Source organism: Stigmatopora argus, chromosome 8 (genome assembly GCF_051989625.1).
Source record: "Stigmatopora argus isolate UIUO_Sarg chromosome 8, RoL_Sarg_1.0, whole genome shotgun sequence".
Taxonomy (NCBI): domain Eukaryota; kingdom Metazoa; phylum Chordata; class Actinopteri; order Syngnathiformes; family Syngnathidae; genus Stigmatopora; species Stigmatopora argus.
In genome coordinates, this window is record NC_135394.1 from 7,365,247 (window position 1) to 7,384,581 (window position 19,335).

The window sequence follows — 19,335 nt, forward strand, 5'->3', positions numbered from 1 at the left end:
CGGAACTCTGATATTATTTTGCAGTTCCAAGAAGTATATAGTACTTGGTGACCTCTTTTTGTGTTGCTGCAACATCCTCTGCTCATAGAAATGAGGAACAGATGTTTAATGCTTCATTGTTAAGCATTTTAGCATTGGTGGATTCTTTCTGAGAATGGGACTGCCTTTTTAATATTTTATTTTTAGGGTTAACTGCTCAGAGCAATAACTGATCGGTTATATACACTTGGTGAAACATTGCAAACAGATCTGTGATGTTTAATTGATTACATTCAACAATCTACTAAACAAGCAGTGAGGTCATTTGGGTCATTGTTTATCATAGCTTGACATGAACAACCAGTGATAATAAGCTTGTGTCTTTAAATGTTCCATTTAGTCATGGAGACCATGTGATGGACCTTCTTAACATGTGTCAAAGTGCAGCTGTAAATGTTATTAATATCAAGAGTTGTGCACAATCCATGCACAAATGCACATAACTCCGTATGATCGGTGTAGATTTAGAAGTAGAAATAGTTTCATTTCTGTTGTAACCTAAATTAGTGTGCAAGTTGAAACTCGGACTCTTAAAATTAATACTCATTAAAGCAAAAAGATAGTCAACAACTATTTGGAGCCATTGTCAAAATTAATATTGTGAAAATCCTTTCATTTTAGCCTCTCACCAGTAAATGTTACTGATTTTGATTGTCCTCAATGAAAGCATTTACTACACACGTTCAAAGTCACAGATATATTACAGTAAAATTCATGAGAATGGTGACCCATGTGGGCAAAAACATTTGCATTTTCCAACTCATAACTCGGTAATAGTTATATACAGTACATCTCATTATTGTAAATGTTATTTTTGTCTATATGAAGTTGTCATTGCTGTTCTGCCTGTAGCTGTCTTCTTGTTTGTGACCTTTTAGTCAGGCATTAAAGTCATCGCTTGGCTTTCCTCACACCCTCGGGCTTATCACGTGTTTTAATGAATCAGAGTATTTCCAAACAGTTTTCCACATTTCACTCGGATATTTTGCCCACCCCCTTGCCCTATGACATGTTTGCATGAGAAGAGGATAAAGCAGGAGAGAATTGATGAGAAGATCATCCTTACACGAATACGGTGGAACTGATTTCATTCACTCAACATCTGTTTCTAGTTACTGTTTTTGCTTTCAACTTTGGGTCAAAGAATATGTAGCCCCACAAAGAAAGTGTCTGTTTTCAAGTGAGAATTTGGCACATTTTTTAAATTTAAATACTCTTTTCAACCTTGATACGTATGTTCGCAAATTGTGCTGTATTTTATTTATTTTCTGTCAACCTTACTTGACAAAGTCGTGAGATGGATGAACTATCCTGGAACTCCTTAGCAATGCTGGCTATGATGTGGTTATATGCGTAGATAAGTAGATACACACTGTAATGCCGTACTGTTACCATACAAGAACTATAAAGGAATTCTGGCTTTATAAAGATGATGATATATCTACCTATCTATACATCTAACACTTTCAGAACTGTCAATTTAATAACGTATTTTTTTTGTAATGTTGCATGACTCAGCTAATGTTAACCAGCAAATGGCAAGCTGCCAGAGAATTGTACGGTACCTCTGAAATGAGCTACAAGCGAGTTCCAAGACATTTGGTGTGAGTCTCGAACAAGTCCAAGTCTTTGCTGTTATAGGCAAGTCATGTTATGTCGAGTCCCTTCAAGTTAAAACGAGGTCAAGGCAAATTGCAGGTTTTTCAAGTCACTTCTTCACTATTGACCTACAAAGGCTTTATGTTTTTTTAATAGAGAAACTTTGCCTAAAGCCAACTGCAAAAAAAGACATCGCAGTCTATTCAGCATGAAGTAACCCACCATATAGCAGTTCATATTGGCTCTTCATAATGTCTATACGCCTTGGCATGGATATTCTATACAGTCAATACAACATATATCAGCAATGAGCAAACTACTCGTACTTTTTTAACAATACTAAATGGAATTGGAAAGACCCTAACATTTGGAAATGGACCTTCGCTCTACTTTAAAGACAATCTAAATTTATTCTTGGCAACGATCAGATCATTTTAATGCTGAGATGGTGTATGGAACACTTCCTCCTTTTATAGCAGTGTGACGAACAAGCCTGTTCTTCCCTAATGTAAAATAAAAACTGCCCACACAAGGTTATCACACAACATATTCCTGTAGCAGACACGTTGAAACCAAGACACTCAATCAACCGATAGACTAGAAGGTGTGCTATTCCATAGTAAAAAGGGCAAAATACATTTACAGCATAACTAACTACACATATCCAGAAAGTCCAAAAGGGGTAAAGAGGTCGTTTTTATCATCTTACTATACACAAGGTGCAGGTTGCTAATAGTCTGCTTCAAAATCCGCAAATGACGACACAACATTAGTAAAGCTATTGTATTTTGTTGTCTTGCCTTCCCAATCTGTTCTTTGTTCTTATTCGTGATTGGCGTTTTGCATCTCCGTTGTGCCTATTTGGACCATTGTTGAGTTTTGTGATATGAAGGAATTGGTCCAATGTTTCTGCTTTCCCCTCCTGAGTCACGGACAGCTGTCGAGTCAGCAGATCAGAGGCACTGAATCTGCACCTGGTGACGAGTGCTCGTATTGCCAGAGTTGAGTGTCTCTCGAGAGGCAGGATGTATTCTTGTTAACATACCCCCATGTTCTTGTGGGATTTAAATACTTTACGGGTCATTTCATTTTAATTGGCGTATCTAATGTTGATTAATGGTGGGGACTGACAAGCTTCTTGTTTTGGGTATCACCATACACAATAATGGAAACATGGCCTGCAGCATCAAAGTGCACTTGTTTGTGTTCAACTCGCTTTTAAGACGGAAATACATTTCCCAAACAAAACGTATTTATGTTTTCCATTTCACAAAATTACAATGGGAGACTGTGAAAAACAGCAGAAATTCACCAATCTCGCATTGGACCCTACAATCAGAATGAAATATAAGATTGCACAATTTGAAGAACATTGCAGATTTTTTTTTATTGCCTAAACATTCCAGTTTAAAAAAAGACCGCACAAACTGTGAAGAAATATCCTTAGTCAGAATAGGGATGTAAACATTCCTTCAGTGCTGTATCAGCCTTTCCCTTGCTAATGTGGTTTAGAAGTTGGCCCTCCACCCCTTTTTTTGTTTAAGGACTCCACTCAGTCCACAAAATCTTGGTTCTCACATTTGTTTTGTCTAGGACAAAAAGGCAGCATTTAGTAGAAAGACAATAGTTTAAAGTATAACGCAATTGGCATGTTGTAAATGCCTTGATTTTGTGTCACATTTACTTATGACTTGTCTAAAAAAGGATATTGAATATACCTACCATATATAAAGTAATGTAAAATTCACTTTACTTTGAAATTACAACAAATTCCATTGCGCTTTTCTACATTTTAAATGAGATGGGGGTTGTTACCTTCCACAGGGAGGTGGGAAGCGTTTGCTGGAGTCAGACATCAGAAGATTTGCCAAAAGTGCTTTGGTTTTAAAGCATAATACCTGTACACTCAGCCACTGCACAGGAGCATGTGGGCTTCCAAATAGATGAAATCTCATTGATGCCATGCCCTGTCACATCTCTACACAATAAAACACATGCCAGCAATTAAAATAAATAAATAAATAAAAAAACATATTTGAATTTTAATTTGTTTTTGCCCAAAAAAATGAAGCCCTGGTAATATATTAAGAAAAACCCAAGAAATATATTCGTGCTTTTATCGCGTCTTCACTTATCACTTATTTTTTTCTCCGCTATTAATTATTATCTTTTTTTTAATGTTCATAAATGTGAAAATCCCCGCTGAAACTCGTAAGCGGAAGCCAGTCTTGCTACCTGGAATCACTGAAGAAGAAAAAAAGAAAAAAAAGTTATTATAGGGGTGACCCTACTTTGCGATTTTTTTTATTTTTATTATTACGGCCATGTCTGGTCTACATTAACCGCGATATTCGAGGGATTACTGTTTATACATTATTTAGCTGTTGGAGCATAGACAAAAAAAGAACTGATCTCTTAATTGAGTGATTGGTTGATGATGTGAGATCCATTTTAAATCAAATTAATAGCAACTAAAACTTGCCGAGTATTGACTTAAATGTTAACTATTTTTTTCAACCCTAAACTTTATCTATTCATCTGAATACTAGCATATGTACACCAAAGCTTGATTTACTGTTTTTTGGCACATTGCAAAAAAACGCAAGGTGTGAAGTCACTCAAACAAACAATTTCCTGTTTTCTCTGGGTTCTATTTTTTTCTGATCATCTATTGCTAAAAGCGGAGGGCTGGCCGAGCAGCCTCTTCTGCTTTGGCATGATTCCAGATGTAGCTGCATTTGAGAGGACCAAACAGCTGAAGGGACTTTGGCAAATGTCCCGCTACTGTTACAGATGGGTGTTGCTCTTAATCCATCTGCATTCATCTGCCCAATTTGACCGAATCACTCTCGGAAACCCTGCTTTCCTGTCATTGAGTGGACCGACTTTGACCTCATGCATTTATAATGATATTACTTACATGTCCTTATATATTATGTAATACATGCCTGATGGAACAACCCAATGAAGTTAACATTACAATAGTGCAAGCTCTCTTAGAATAATTTTCTAAGATTTTTAAGATTTCAGTTTTTATCATTTCTGTTAATGGTCTTTAAACAGCTGACAAAGCCAACCATTCTTTTCAAATGGTGTATTTTTTCCCCCCGCAGAGCTACCATAGAGGAAGTGGAGGGGGATGTGTGTGAGTTGGAATCGAAGCTCGACAAAGTGAGTACCACCCAAGAAAAACATTTCTTAATTGTCCATTTTGTTCTATTGTGTTAAGTTGCAACCTCGGAGGCAATTTTGTAAATGTGATATTGCAATTTGATCCTTTTTCTTTTTGTCAGCACCCAAGTAAAACATTTATGTCAACTGTCAAATGAGATGGGCTTTGTGAAATACTAGCTCATATTTATTTTATAAAACATACTTGGTTTAGCAACACATACAGAGAAAATGACAATATTCAGAAATGTCTATCTCAATATTTGGACTTGTAAAATATGAATATCATCAAAAATACACCACTTCAAAAACTTTGTTGTGGACCATAACCCACGATATAGCCACTGCTTGTAGTAGACTGAAATTAAGATGAGTATTATGTTTTTAATCATTATAATACAGCATTTCAAAATTTTGTGGACAAGAATCTGCTCCACAATGAAGGTATGGGGCAAAAGGAACTACTGAGATGTTCAAATATATTTTGTAGAAATGACTAGAATGAGATAAACGTGGTTCCCTGTAATCCCCATATTTTACAGGAAACAGTTTATGTTGTCAAAACAGCATAGCCACTGTTTACTATCTAAGAGAAAGACCTTGGGCCCGAACTATTCATAGTTATTGTTCCTGGATTAACAGGGTCCTCCCCCTCCTCCCTGTGCTCATAACCCCATCTCTGTGACTCAGTCCAGCCTCCACTTCCCCTCTTTCTATTAAGAGGAAGGATCTACGAGGGAGTGGGTGTGTCTGTAAGCAGTAGTTCGTGTGAATTGATAGGTGGAAACTTTCTGCAGTTACACGAGTATGACACTTAAAACGGGACAATATGAAAGGATTATGTTCCCATAATTGTTTGTGAGTTCTCCACAGACACAAATGTTCTCCCTGCTGACCACTGTGTATATGTCCAACCCTTTTCCACATTGACATAAGATCTCCTGAGTTCTTCACATATTTTTGACATTTATCATCGGTGGCTTTTACCAGGGACTCTACAACCACTTCCCCTGACTTGACCCTGAGGAGGATTAGCATTACACAATGGATGAGAAACACAACAAAGTGGTAGAAAATTAAAGCAAGTGTCAATACAACATTTTGCTTCATTGGTAGAGAAAATGGTGCAACTGATGTTTCGGTTGGACTTAGACAAGTTAAGGTTGCCTTTTCTTTGCTACGATTCGACATCTGTGGGAGAACTAGGAGCACGGCCAAGCTCTTTGTTTGTATAACCTGAAAATGATCTTATATCCCCCCTCTGTTGCTTAGAAGGAAAACAATTACCTTGTCTGAAAGTTTTCAACTCGTGCTTTACACCAGTGAATAAAAGTCCCTATTCGTACACCTTTTTTCTTGACATACAGCTGGTGAAGTTGTGTATCGGGATGATAGATGCTGGGAAAGCTTACAATGCTGCCAACAAACAGTTTGTCAGCGGTATCCGGGAGCTAGCCCTTCAATCTACCAAAGATGAAGTCATTGAGGTAAATACAAAACATAGAAGAACAGCAAACATTATTTGACACTAAGAGTTGTGTGTTATTAGATGTGTTACTTGCCTTTTCAGATACCCCACCACCCGCCTTAATAGGGCTAACCTCTAACATTACTGTATCCTTAATCATTTACTGATTTTTATTTATTCATTTGGTCATCTTTTTTCCCCCTCCACAGTCCAGTCTCTCAAAGTTTGCAGAAAGCCTTCAAGAGATGATCAACTATCACACGGTATGCTTATGCATGTGAAACCGGATGTGTTTTCAGAATTTGAAATCCCTGTTGGCAGCTGGTTTATGACAAAACACAACTGCAATGACTGTTTGATGCTGCACCTCAATTTAACAATTGCCTTGCTGCCCAAGTAGACATGGACATTTGAGGAACAGGCCATCGGAATAGGAACATATATTCTCAAAGTTATTCTTTGACATTTATCAACCAAGTATGAAAATGAGTCTCCTGAGGAAATGCTGGTCACATCAGCTGTTTCCCAAGAGTAATTGTTGCCACTCAGGAATCATTTGGCTCATGATCTCAAACAGTGCTCATTTTGATAGCGTTAGCTTCTCCTCGCTACACCATTTGTATTGTTCTCTGTTTTCCAAAATGCATAGTATCCAAAATACGAGGGAAATTGTCGTGAGAAAGCTTTGCACAGCAGAAGTTCAGGTAAAATTGAATAACAAAAATAAGCAAGACCAGCTCACATTGAATAAACAAGGGAAATATATTGGTAAAACTTCTTGTGCCCCGCCAAATGATTGCAGTTATATTGCTCTTGTCTTAGCTTTCTTTTGCAGTTATCTTGAAGAACTGTTTGCCTTGTTTCATACAATAATCTAATTCACCTTTTTACTATACAGATATTATTCGATCAGGCCCAGAGATCCATCAAGACCCAGCTTCAAACATTTGTTAAAGAGTGAGTATGAAAAGAATGATGAATGCTTTGAGAAGTGACTGTGAACTGATTTCAGTTATGAGTTATGTCATGTTAATTATATAAGCGTAAAGTAGTGTATATGTCTCATTGAGACTAGATGGAGGATGCAGAATGTGTTTTAAATTGGGGCTTGTGTCCAAATATAGGACTGCTGGTGGGCTTGTACTTTAAAGAAGTGGTAGGATTTTCACCCCTGTTAATTGTTTTTGGGGATTAGCCCTTTTTGCCTCTGGCTTAACCACGGCTCAACACCCACATCTTGTTTCTCTGATAAAGCAGGGAAATGCGTTCCTTCATTTTTTTGCACTGCCTTAACACATTTAAATATGGCTTAATCTTTCTAAGACCAAAAAAATGAGCACAGCGTGAGAGACAAGAATATTTAATGTGTCTGCCCTGCAGAGAAGCGTTCGCTTCGTTAGTATAAGGAAAAACTGGGGTTGTGGGGGGTGTACAATTGTAATGTAAGTACATTAATTTTATCATTCACCTTACTCTTAACTGTTGGATAAAAATTTATGATAACTTGGCTTCTTTTCAAATGTCACTTTCACTTTTTTGGCTTTTGTATACTGATGCCTGTGCAAAACCACCTAAAACCCTTCCTGTCTGTCCAATTGCCAGTGATCTGCGTAAGTTTAAAGAAGCTAAAAAGCAATTTGACAAGGTGAGTGAAGAAAAGGAAGCAGCACTGAACAAAAATGCCCAAGCTCCACGCAACAAACAGCACGAAGTAGAAGAGGCTACAAACATCTTGACTGCCACCCGCAAGTGCTTCCGACACATTGTCCTGGACTATGTTTTGCAGGTAGGATGGCATAATTAGATGACAAGAAATAAGGTGACTTAATCAATATTTTCTGAAACTTGTCAAATAATCTCTGGGAAAATGTTTTTTTTTTCATAAAGACTGAAATTATTTCGAGGCTTGTGTCTTTCCTTAAGCAGGAGGTCTCAAATGCTAAACTAGCTATAAAACACTTGAACTGAAAGTCTGATTTGCTGAGTCAGTGTTAAACATGCTGATGTGGTACCAGGAGGAAAGAACCTCAAATGTGTTTAATCTCTTTAAATACAAAGTAATTCAGTACCACATGATAGGGATTTAGCAAAAATTTCAATGATACTATTGCCAGCGAGGATTCCTATTAGTTATTTTGCATAACCATAGATGCATGATGGACACAGTATGCGTTTGGTTTGTTAAAAACGTGAAGAACATATAAATGCGGCAGTCACTATAAAATATAAAAATACCAGAACGCATCCTTAATTCATGTGAAAGCTATTGTGGTATTTAAATGTCCCACCCCAAAAAATGTTTAGTCGTGTGCTTCTGTGCGATATTATACAATGTCTCTTATATACATATCTTAACTTTAACAATGGTTTCCTCTACCCCTTGGCTGTATATTGAAAATCAATGTGGCAACCTCCTGGCAAAGCATAAAGAAACAGGCAAGACCTGAAATTGATCTTTGCTGCTGTTTTGTTGAATTTAGTGCAATTACATATCACCAAGCTTAAATTGATGCAAAATATAAAAGAAGCAGAGGTTTTTAAAGTTTTCAGGCTGGTACATTTTTGACGTGTTATAAGTTATTCACATTAAAGTCAAATTTTGTAATCATTCATAAGTGCAAATATAATCAAATACAAATAATAATGCACTCATGTACTATTTTTCTTTTCTTTTTTTATGACTGTATGCATATGCTTATTGCATTCTGTTATTCAGTCCGCAATAATGTCCTAAAATTACTTTACAAGCCGATTAAATAGCACATTTATAGATAGATCTTAAGGGAATAACAAGCTGGGGAAAGCAGAGAAACTGAGGCAAGGCTAGAGGCAAGGATTTAGGACCTACTGCTGGTGACATGAGTATCGTCGGTTTTATAAAGCTCCCCCTAGTGTCACTACTCCAACCTTCTGGTGACGTTCATGTTTTCCTTGTGGCAGCCGTCAGGGTCTACAATCTATATATTTCCACAATCACTTGGCTCAACATTTTGTTTTTTTTATTTTTCTGCAGATTAATGTTCTACAGTCCAAGAGAAGATCAGAAATCTTAAAATCTGTAAGTACTGTATGACTTCACATTTCATAACACCGAGACACAGCTCATTTTGATTGCTGGATATTAATGACTGTCCTTGGCCCCCACCACAGATGCTGTCCTTCATGTATGCCCATCTGACCTTTTTCCACCAAGGCTACGACCTCTTCAGTGAATTACAGCCGCTAATGAAACATCTTGGAGGGCAGGTAAGGCATACAGGATAGCTCAGGAAAATATACATGCTTGCGTATACTACAACCATATCTTTTAACCCTTTGTAAGGTATTTTTATGATGAATCATTATTTTTATATAATGTTTTCATAAATAATTACAATATTAAAGCAAAAAATGTTCATTAAAAATACTAATAAAATTAAAATCGATAAAACATAAATTTTCTCTACACTGGCTGTGAATGCTCATCTTTCAGTGTGATTGATGGAGCTAGATGTCCACTCTATTTTAACTGGGAGGGCTGGCAATGATCATCGGCTGCAAGACTCTGCCATTCAAAAATAATTGGACATTAAGCACCGTCAATGGCCTCCAATTGTGTGCCCTGTAAAGGGCTAATATGCTTTTGCTAATTAACATGTATAAAATAAATTATTATAATTATTATTAAATATTATTATTATTATCTACATTTATTTACAATAGTTTCAAAATTCAGTACATGACTGATTTACTTGACGGTATATATTTCAGACTGACTTTAGCTATGGATGAAAACTGCAAAATGACTTGTTCAGTTTTTCTTGTTTTGTAGAATCGTGCATATTTTGTTGGCATTTTAATGTACATATTACTTGTTGATGATACTTAGTTGTCCAACAGATTACATGCAAACCTGGAGTTATTCTGGGCGAAACAGAGGACTGACTGAAAGAAATGTTTACATACTAGTACCATGTGGTGGATAAACATTCATTATTATGCTTGGGGTTATCTATAGTTTGATTATGACAGCATTTCTGCTTGTGAACTCATTTATAGTTGGTCTGTGGGAAAGACTGTTCTTCTAACATTTTGAGATTTAAAATTTGAGGAGGATAAATTAAACATGGTTATTTTAATTAAGGTTTCTCTGTGAAGTAAATCTGTGTGCATCCTATGATAAACAGCCCTCCCTTTTAGGCTGTGCTTAACTTTGAGATGATGATCTCAAGTAGAATGAGGAAGAAGGCACAGCTAAAGATGTGTTTTCCCACTGTCAGTCTCACTGGAGTTTCGAGTAAGCTAAGAGAATGCGATGGAGAAACCTAAGATTCTTATTGAAGTCTTGTGGATGGTTAGCAGTCGATTCTATGGCTGGATTTAATTTAAAAAAAACTGAAATGAGAGGACATTTTTCATTTAGTGGGTGAGTAATGAGTTTGTGAAGAAGAGAATAGTGAAGTATAGTTGCTAAAATGGAGAGAAGGCTTACTTGTGAGAGATTTCTGAACAGTTCAAACAGCATTCCTCTAAACTGGAGTGGTGAGACACGTGTGGGTTTTTAACTCTCTGGCTGAAATCGGAAGCGTTCTTTACAAGGTGGAAGTATCAGGAAAATAGCTGTTGTTCGATGCATATTTAGGACAGAATGAGAGGTGGAGTGTATTCTTCCATAGTGATTGACGCAGGAGGAAGAGTCACGTATGGAAACGTGGCTTCAACAGTCAAAGGACTAAAGAGGAAAAGGAAGCACAGCCGTGCTGTGTCAATCTGAACGGCTGCATACTGGGCTTGGATGTGTACAAAAGTGACAAGTGAGCAGAGGCAACATCCAAACGGGTCGAAGGAAGGTCAAGAGGATTTAAATCTCCTATCATGAAGCTGAAGAAGGTGGAGCGGCTGTGCAGGGAAGTGTGGAGGAGCTGTCAGCAGGTCTGTTGTCAATTTATGACTAAGGGCAGGAAAGTTTTTACGACAAACATCAGCCTTTATATGTTATTTTGGGTGGACAAGAAAATGAAAGAGGTAAATAATTCTGGTTTGCAAATCATTTATACAGATGCCAGGATAATATTTCTTTGAATTTAGTGTTTTCAATCGGAGGATTTTTGTAGGCATAAAAAAATCAGGTTGAGGTGAATCACTCTCCAAATGTATGTAGGGAGTTTTAAACGCATTTGAATAAAATGTAGGTAGATAGACAATCTGGATTGGACTGGACTGGACTTGTTGTTATGGCTCTGACAGCGGGAAAATATTTCCCATCTGATGCTATCATACTGCTGCTCTGCAGTCCACCCATTTCCTGCCCCCAAAAAAACCAAAAGGCATCTTTTTTGCTTTTATTTTAAACATTGGATAGCTGCATGTTGTAATAGTCTCTTTAATAAAATTTGGGATTATGTCATAGGGTTGTCAAACCATTTCCAAAGGAATACATTTTTACAAAAAGCACAGTAGAGGCCAAAGGTTCAATCCAACACAAATTATGGTCCCAGCCTCAATAATAAAATAAAAAACTCTACTAATTAACCCTGATAAGGCATATGAGATTACGTTCAAATCATGCGAGCAGGTTTGGAAAACTGCAATACATGAATGAACCACAGTTTCAGCTGGTTGGTGCGATAAAAATTTGAAGTGCAGATAAAAAGCAAAAGAAAACTAAGTAAAACTTAGATATATTTTACTGAAGATTGGGAATATATCTTGTCTCTTTTTCATATGCTTAAAAATATGGGTTTTGTGACTTAAGAGTTCAAATTTGGCTCATTTTGTTCATTTTAACCTATTTATGGATTGACCTGTTATCAGAAAATGATCCATTTGTCTTGCATTCTGATTTAGGTCAAATTGCGGGCACAACGTATGAATAGACTTGAATCTCAATTCTTTGAGGCCTACCCCTACGGCACCAGGCTTTTTGATGTTTTTATCTCTGATCAGAAGAACATTTGTTTTTGTTTTTCTGTGACTGCAATGATTACATTCAAGACTGAAAAGATTCATTCATTTGCCATCTTATTTTGCACAAGATGAGTTCTTTGCTGAGGCCTCGGTGTCATTTATTGTACAGGGATTTTCTCATGAAGTTTATACTCGAATCTTTAGAATGTAGGAAAAGTGAGACATCGGTTTCATCCCGTGCAATTGTTTCTGAACCTTAAACAGTTCCCCATTAAAGGTTTGAAAATAAGATGATAAAAAGATCCTTCACTGTTTATTTATTTCAATCTCTGAGTGGTTGTTTTGTGGAATGCGTGTGACCAGGTGGTTTAGCATGCCTGACTAATCTGATGTCCTTTGCAGTTGGACCAGCTGGTGGTGGACGCTGCCAAAGAGAAGCGAGATATGGAACAAAAACACTCCACCATCCAGCAAAAGGTACATATTTAAATAAACTGTGGACCTCGTTCCAATGAAATGGAAATTACGATGAAGCAAATAGCTGATATAATTGTAATTTCCTCCAAATACTGTACATATTAAAAGTATAGGACCTCAGTGTAAAATATCATTTAAATATTTTTGTGTAGAAAAACCAACACCGTCCACATGTGTCAAAGTGGCGGCCCGGGGGGCAAATCTGGCCCGCCGCATCATTTTGTGTGGCCCGGGAAAGTAAATCATGAGTGCCGACTTTCTGTTTTAGGATCAAATTAAAACGAAGAGTATAGATGTATATTAAATTTCCTGATTTTCCCCCTTTTAAATCAATAATTGTAATTTTTTTTATCTTTTTTTTCTGTGTTTTTAGTTCAAAAATCATTTTGTAAAATCTAAAAATATATATAAAAAAAGCTAAAATAAACATTATTTTAGATCTATAAAAAAACTGAATATTCAGGGATTTTAATTCAGTTCTATTAATCAATTTGTTTAAAAAATTCTAAATATTATATCTAAAATGGTCCGGCCCACATGAAATCGAGTTGACGTTAACGCGGCCCGCGAACCAACCCGAGTCTGACACCCCTGGTCTAACGTGACAATACATTCAAATCATGCGAACAGCTTGAAAACTGCATCTTATAAATCGCTAAAACTAGAAGACTAAAGTGGGTCTGTGGACTGAAATTTGACGTGAAACAATCGGCAATGCCTATTCTTGTCTATTTTTACTCATGCAAGTTGTCTAAGTCGCACTAACACACCTAAGACAAAATAAAAAACACTTGAAATACTCTGAGGTAATGGAGGAAGTACACCACCAGTGGTTGTAATAGAACCTGATGCCCTAGATGATCTCAACCACACATCCATCCATTATTAAATGTTGATGTTCTATAGGATAACAATTGAGTGAGTTACTTTGCAAACTGGATGTGGTAGCTATATAACACACAGATATTACAAAGGAATTTCAACTCCGGTATTCGACTGTCTGTAGTGTTACAATGGGTTTATTTTTGGCTTTACATTTTCATACTAATGTTTCTTTTTTTAGTAGTTGTAGTAATGTTTGCTCTTGCATGCTTGTTTTCAACTTAACACCTGTCCTCATGCTCCTCTTTTGAAAGCTGTCTCTTAAACACTCTCTTTCGCAACCTTTTTAACTGATTGTCTGATTCGCTTTCCCCCCAATTTCTTCTACTTACTTCAGGCAGCTCTGCAGGTAAGGAACCATTTCATTTCCGCCGGGCCACCTTCTTGTCTTTACTTTTTAAATTATGACTATTTAAATATTTGATCCCCCCAAAATGATCCTTCAACTAATTCATTAATTTAATATTATTTATATATATTGATTATATTATCTTTATGATTTATTGTGCATAGCAACACTAATACTAAATTTGGATGTCAAATGTGGGGTGGCAAAATATTGCCCCTTGGGCCGCAAGTTTGTGTCCTATATTAATTCAATCAAAAACATTTAAGGAAAAAAATCATTTGTTCATGAAGGGCTTAAAAGTCATTAAACAGTTTTTTGAACTGGCATTTTTTTTAACCCAGCAGTTTTGTTGAACAAATTATGATCCAAACATCAATATAAACAATTTGAGCATTCCTGCTGCAATACGTTGTATTTGCGCCCAGTCAAGTGATTTTATTCCATTTGTGGTGAACGTCCATGATCGTCTGAATCATCTCCACTGTGCGTATTACTCAGGCGTGACACCCCGGCCACTGAGGAAAGAGCCTGTCTGCTTTCACGAGGTTTTTTTCAGAGCTTGTTTTGAGGAAAGGCTGAGTGTTTGGCCGCTATCCTTAGCAGCATATAAATGTTTGATGACACGGTCTACTTTAATATCGAATCCCCCCTTGCAAACAAATAGGCACACAGGTGACCTTCAAAGGATAACTCCTCAAAAGGAGGAGGAGGAGGAGGAGGAGCAGCAGTTGCTGTGACGGAGTTTTGGCAGATAGGCGCAGTCAGAGGAGGAGGGATATTTGTTGAGGGCATACTATGAAATTGTTAGTCAGATGCTACACTTGGATCTTATGATGCAGACAACGTCTTGACCCCAAAAGGGTGCACGAGATCATACGGATTGTACAGGCGTGTGAAAAATGAAGATTTTCAGTCGTTTCCATTATGTTTGGTATCTGGTGAGTGAATTTCAGGTGTGCGTTTGTGTGCGTCTTTGTTCAGATTTGATTCCGAGTCTGTGCACACGACTTTTTATATACTGTTTCTGTCTTCAGTTTTTTTTTTACCCTCTGTAAATCTTTGTTAGAGCCATCACGCACATCTTTCTTTTCCTTTTGCTGTGTGTGACATTTAGGAGGTGACGGAGTTCGACTCAGACCACCGAAACTTTTGTGCTTGGAGGTCATCCTCCGTACGTAGTATCACCTCATTGATTCCTGTTTGATTTATGTTTTCTAACCAAAACTTTGGCCATGACCTCTCCCTTTTTTGCACTAATCAGTGTTTGTGTACGTGATTGCACCCATGACTGCCCAGTTAATTGAAAGAGTTTTCCATGCATTTATGTTGTTCTCTTCCTTGTGTGGCATGTTTTTTTTGTGGTGCCTCATTGTTTTTGCCATTGTGATTCTATGTTGTTGGCTTGATGTGAGCAACAGTGTTGTTATACAGTATTTTTTGTGTTCATGGTTCCAAAGTTTGATCCTTTTTGAGTGAGCATCCTATTTTTGTCCAGCTTTAACTATTGAGTTTAGTTGTAATGGTTGGCCAGCAGATTTAAGCAAGAGATGACGGGTTAAATTTGTGTGAGACTTTTCCCCATTGCCTTCCTTTTCAGGACTTTTGTTTTTCAATCAAAATTAACCATTCTTGTATTATTAGTTTGTGTCATGCGGACCATGGTATTTACCCGTGCGTGTGGTTTTAAATAGTGGTTTAACTGAGCTGTGGGCGTTCAGCAGACATGCTCGAGTTACTTTCATGAAATCAGGTTACAGCATAATCCAATACTCACCGAGTGGTCTAAAAGAATGGGCTCAAAATAAACAGACAGTTTTGTACATGTTTTAGTCACACCTAAATTAATTCACATTTTGTCAGATGCTTGTTTATTAATATAATTCTGTGTTTAAATATTTTTCCCTACTCACATTCTGGGACATCTTTTAATCCAGTTAATAAACTGAAAACTTTTCCCTGTCACTTTGGGATGAATATGCAATTTTCAATGATCTCTGACCTATTAGATTATCTGACTGAATTATTTACACATCCATTTAAAACAAAAAAAAACTAAACTAAGTGGAGTATTAAACACCTCAGATTGAGAATGACATATTTCCAATTTTTCTAGATCGTATGGCCAAACCCTACTCGATGGAGTGTAGAATGTAATTGCAATCTGTTGGCAGGTCAACTGTGTTTGATGTAAGGTAGATTGATTCCCCAAGGAAATACGTGATCACACGTGCATACGTCAAGTTTTCAATGTCATTTGAAGCGGCGCAAGCTGGAGGGATTTTATCACTGTAACACTAGCTCACTGGGGTAGTTGAAGTCATAGGAGAACAGTGAAGGTCCCATGACAACACATTAAAATGTTTTACTGCAGCAGTCTAAAAATTCTATTGCTTAGGGATAGCTGCAAAAGTGAAAATACTGGGTTTTGGTATATAATTTAATACATAAATACAATACCTTGTATTTCATGACTCAAATGTTAAATTTGGACCAAATGTATAAAATGTGTAGTTGTTTCTCAGCTAGGAGAGTAAAAAAAGTGCATTTGAAAGCAAAGACCAAGTGTCAAATGGAGGAAACGCTTTTTAACTTCAACATATTTAAAAACAACCTTGTGTTTATTGATACGCGTAACCATAAGCACCGCTGAAAATTTCTAGGTCACTTTCTACTCAATACCCTTTTTTTTACTTGGGGAAAATTCATCACCAAAGCAATCAGTTAAAGATGGATTTTTCAAACGTTCTGCTTTTCATTTCATCAGCTGCCTTTCCCACTTTTTTTTAGGACTTCTCAAACGACGACACAAAGTTGGAATACAACGTGGATGCAGATAATGGCATTGCCATGGAGGGTTATCTGTTTAAGAGGGCCAGCAATGCCTTCAAAACATGGAACAGGTATGTTCCTAGTCACAGCACTACTTTGTATGATTTTGCATATGTTTTGCAGACTGTTCAGGTGTTAAATATGATTTTAATGAGACGGGACATTTTTAAGGTCGTAGTGTCACAAAATGGTCTTCCCGTTATCTGGAAACTGTTTACATTGCTCACTAAATACTGTTGACACCTATCTGAAATCTTGCTGTAACAATGCACGCTGTCATTGCTATATAATTAAGATAAGTTTCTGTTCGTCGCTATATAATTAAGATACATTTCTCTACGTCAACAGGCTTGTTAGTTTTGGTTTTTTTTTTTTTTCAAAACTTGATAGTGACTCATTTACAGGCACACACACACAATTTAAGATTTAACCACAGCCAGGAGACCTTAAAAATCTTAAAAAAATAAAAAAAAAATAAAACACAGAGACAAAATATGCATTGCAGGATTATGGGATGAAATTATTATTTTTTAAATAAACATCAAATTAGAACACAGAGAGACAAAAAATGCATTGCGGGATTATGGGATGAAATGATTTTAAAAAAGCATATATAGAGAGACACGTATAGTCATAAAATTTGGCACTGCATTGTCCACCACTTGTGGAGTAACAGTAGAAACACTCTCCGATAATTGGCTACTATATCTTACTTTTGCCCCCTCCATCTGTCTACTAAGAGACTCACCACTTCACTCATAGTAGTGCTAACACTTGACTCCTCATGAATCGCTAATTTCAGACCTCCTTAAGTATTTAATACTGGAAAAAAATCTTCTTCCAGAATTTGCCTTGGAAAAATTCTCCAGTTATATTCTGCAGAAAACCACTTATAGCACTTCTTGTTTTCTGATACAGCCATTTTGCATTTATGTTAGTGTGTTTTATTCTCACTAACCAGTGATTCCCAATTAAAAACATTAATTCCATCGTCTTGGGTTAAAAAAAGCTATTTTAATTATGATGACATCTTTCATCACTTTCAGTACATTTCATGGCACGACTACTACTACAGCAACCTTATACATCTTTACGTTTTTAAAAATAGACCGAATAAACCTCACTATTATCTGAAGTATTTTTCACAGGCCATGTACAATTTCTTTTACAGACGGTGGTTCTCCATCCAAAACAATCAACTGGTGTACCAGAAAAAATTCAAGGTAAGTGACTCCCAATGCAGTGACACAAACTAGACATGTAAGGTGTTGTTCACTCCTTTTATGTCTCCACGCAGGACAACCCGACAGTAGTCGTGGAAGACCTGAGGCTATGCACAGTCAAACACTGTGAAGATTTAGAGAGGCGCTTCTGCTTCGAGGTTGTGTCACCAACAAAGTAAGTGCACAAAAACATATTGGTTTCTCACGCAGTCTTACTGCTCACTCACGTTGAGCAGACAGCAGTGGTGTGACGCGTTTGTGTCCCAAAAGGAGTTGCATGATGCAAGCGGACTCTGAGAAGCTGCGGCAGGCGTGGATCAAAGCAGTCCAAAACAGCATTGCTACTGCTTTTCGTGATAAGGGAGAAGACGCTGAGGTAAAAAAAAAAGCAGTAACACTGACTGGATGAATGGTAGAAATATTTATATTTATAAAACGCATTTTACTTGCTAATGATGGTAATTACCTCCGTCGTGCGTATTAGTAATATGTGCATAACACAAATTGTGATAGTTTCTTTGCAATCTTACAACCACAGAAGCTGGATAGGAAGTCATCCACATCTACGGGGAGCTTAGACTCTAGTGGGGAGCCCAAGGAGCGATCACTGAAAGGGGAGAGCGCCCTGCAGAAAGTCATCGCCATCCCGGGTAACGCATGTTGCTGTGACTGTGGCCAGCAGGATCCACGCTGGGCCAGCATCAATCTGGGCATTACACTTTGTATCCAGTGCTCTGGAATTCACAGGTAAATATATTGGCAGAGAAACAAATCATTTAATGTCATCTCTTTGGAAAAATACTATGAAACCTTGATTTTAAGGGGTTACTGAAATGTAATGTCAATGGGACAACTATCCATTTCATATTCAAAAGACTTTGCAATCAAGAAATGGAATATCTAGGCTATGTTGCATTGTTTCGTGATCATTTTCAATACCTTTCATCAAATCAAATATAAAACTAAGTTGCTTTTATTACACGTGCACATAGCCAGATTACTGTATTATATGTATGAATAAAGGACATACAATAATAGCATTTTAGTCATAAAGTCAGGAAATAAAAATAGGAATTCTAAAAACATAAGCACCATTTTGAATTGACTATTTTACAGTATGTAAAACCCCATGGGAATGAATTTTCCCTGGCCATCTTCAACACGATCATTTAGGATCAGCATCGTTTAAATATTTCTTTATCCGCAGGAGTCTGGGTGTCCATTTCTCAAAGGTTCGCTCCCTGACTTTGGATTCGTGGGAGCCAGAACTGCTTAAGGTAAAGAGAGCTAAAAGTTCAATTTAATGATGCCTAGTATGATTTAAAAAAAAATATATATATATTTTGGAAGTGGCTGGAGAAACTTCAAAATCTGTTGTGGGTGTCTATCACATAAATTAGTATGTCTTTATA

At 37.0% G+C, this 19,335-nt stretch overlaps 1 protein-coding gene across 5 annotated transcripts in view; it reads left to right on the top strand.

The window, feature by feature from the left end:
- Positions 1-19,335, top strand: part of LOC144078697 (arf-GAP with coiled-coil, ANK repeat and PH domain-containing protein 2-like) — a 35,804-nt gene that overhangs the window by 1,502 nt on the left and 14,967 nt on the right. For 4 of the 5 annotated variants that reach the window (XR_013301287.1, XR_013301286.1, XR_013301289.1 and 1 more), the window contains exons 2-17: positions 4,752-4,809; positions 6,177-6,296; positions 6,487-6,540; positions 7,176-7,234; positions 7,880-8,063; positions 9,291-9,335; positions 9,428-9,523; positions 12,566-12,640; positions 13,860-13,871; positions 14,986-15,042; positions 16,659-16,771; positions 17,872-17,923; positions 17,998-18,098; positions 18,194-18,299; positions 18,462-18,670; positions 19,131-19,200. Coding sequence is in view for 1 of the 5 variants with exons in the window: in XM_077606973.1 (XP_077463099.1) it covers positions 4,752-4,809; positions 6,177-6,296; positions 6,487-6,540; positions 7,176-7,234; positions 7,880-8,063; positions 9,291-9,335; positions 9,428-9,523; positions 12,566-12,640; positions 13,860-13,871; positions 14,986-15,042; positions 16,659-16,771; positions 17,872-17,923; positions 17,998-18,098; positions 18,194-18,299; positions 18,462-18,670; positions 19,131-19,200 (1,411 nt within the window). In the remaining 4 variants the exon portion in view is untranslated. The remainder of the gene's footprint in view (positions 1-4,751; positions 4,810-6,176; positions 6,297-6,486; positions 6,541-7,175; positions 7,235-7,879; positions 8,064-9,290; positions 9,336-9,427; positions 9,524-12,565; positions 12,641-13,859; positions 13,872-14,985; positions 15,043-16,658; positions 16,772-17,871; positions 17,924-17,997; positions 18,099-18,193; positions 18,300-18,461; positions 18,671-19,130; positions 19,201-19,335) is intronic. The other variant, XR_013301288.1, reaches the window with a different exon arrangement.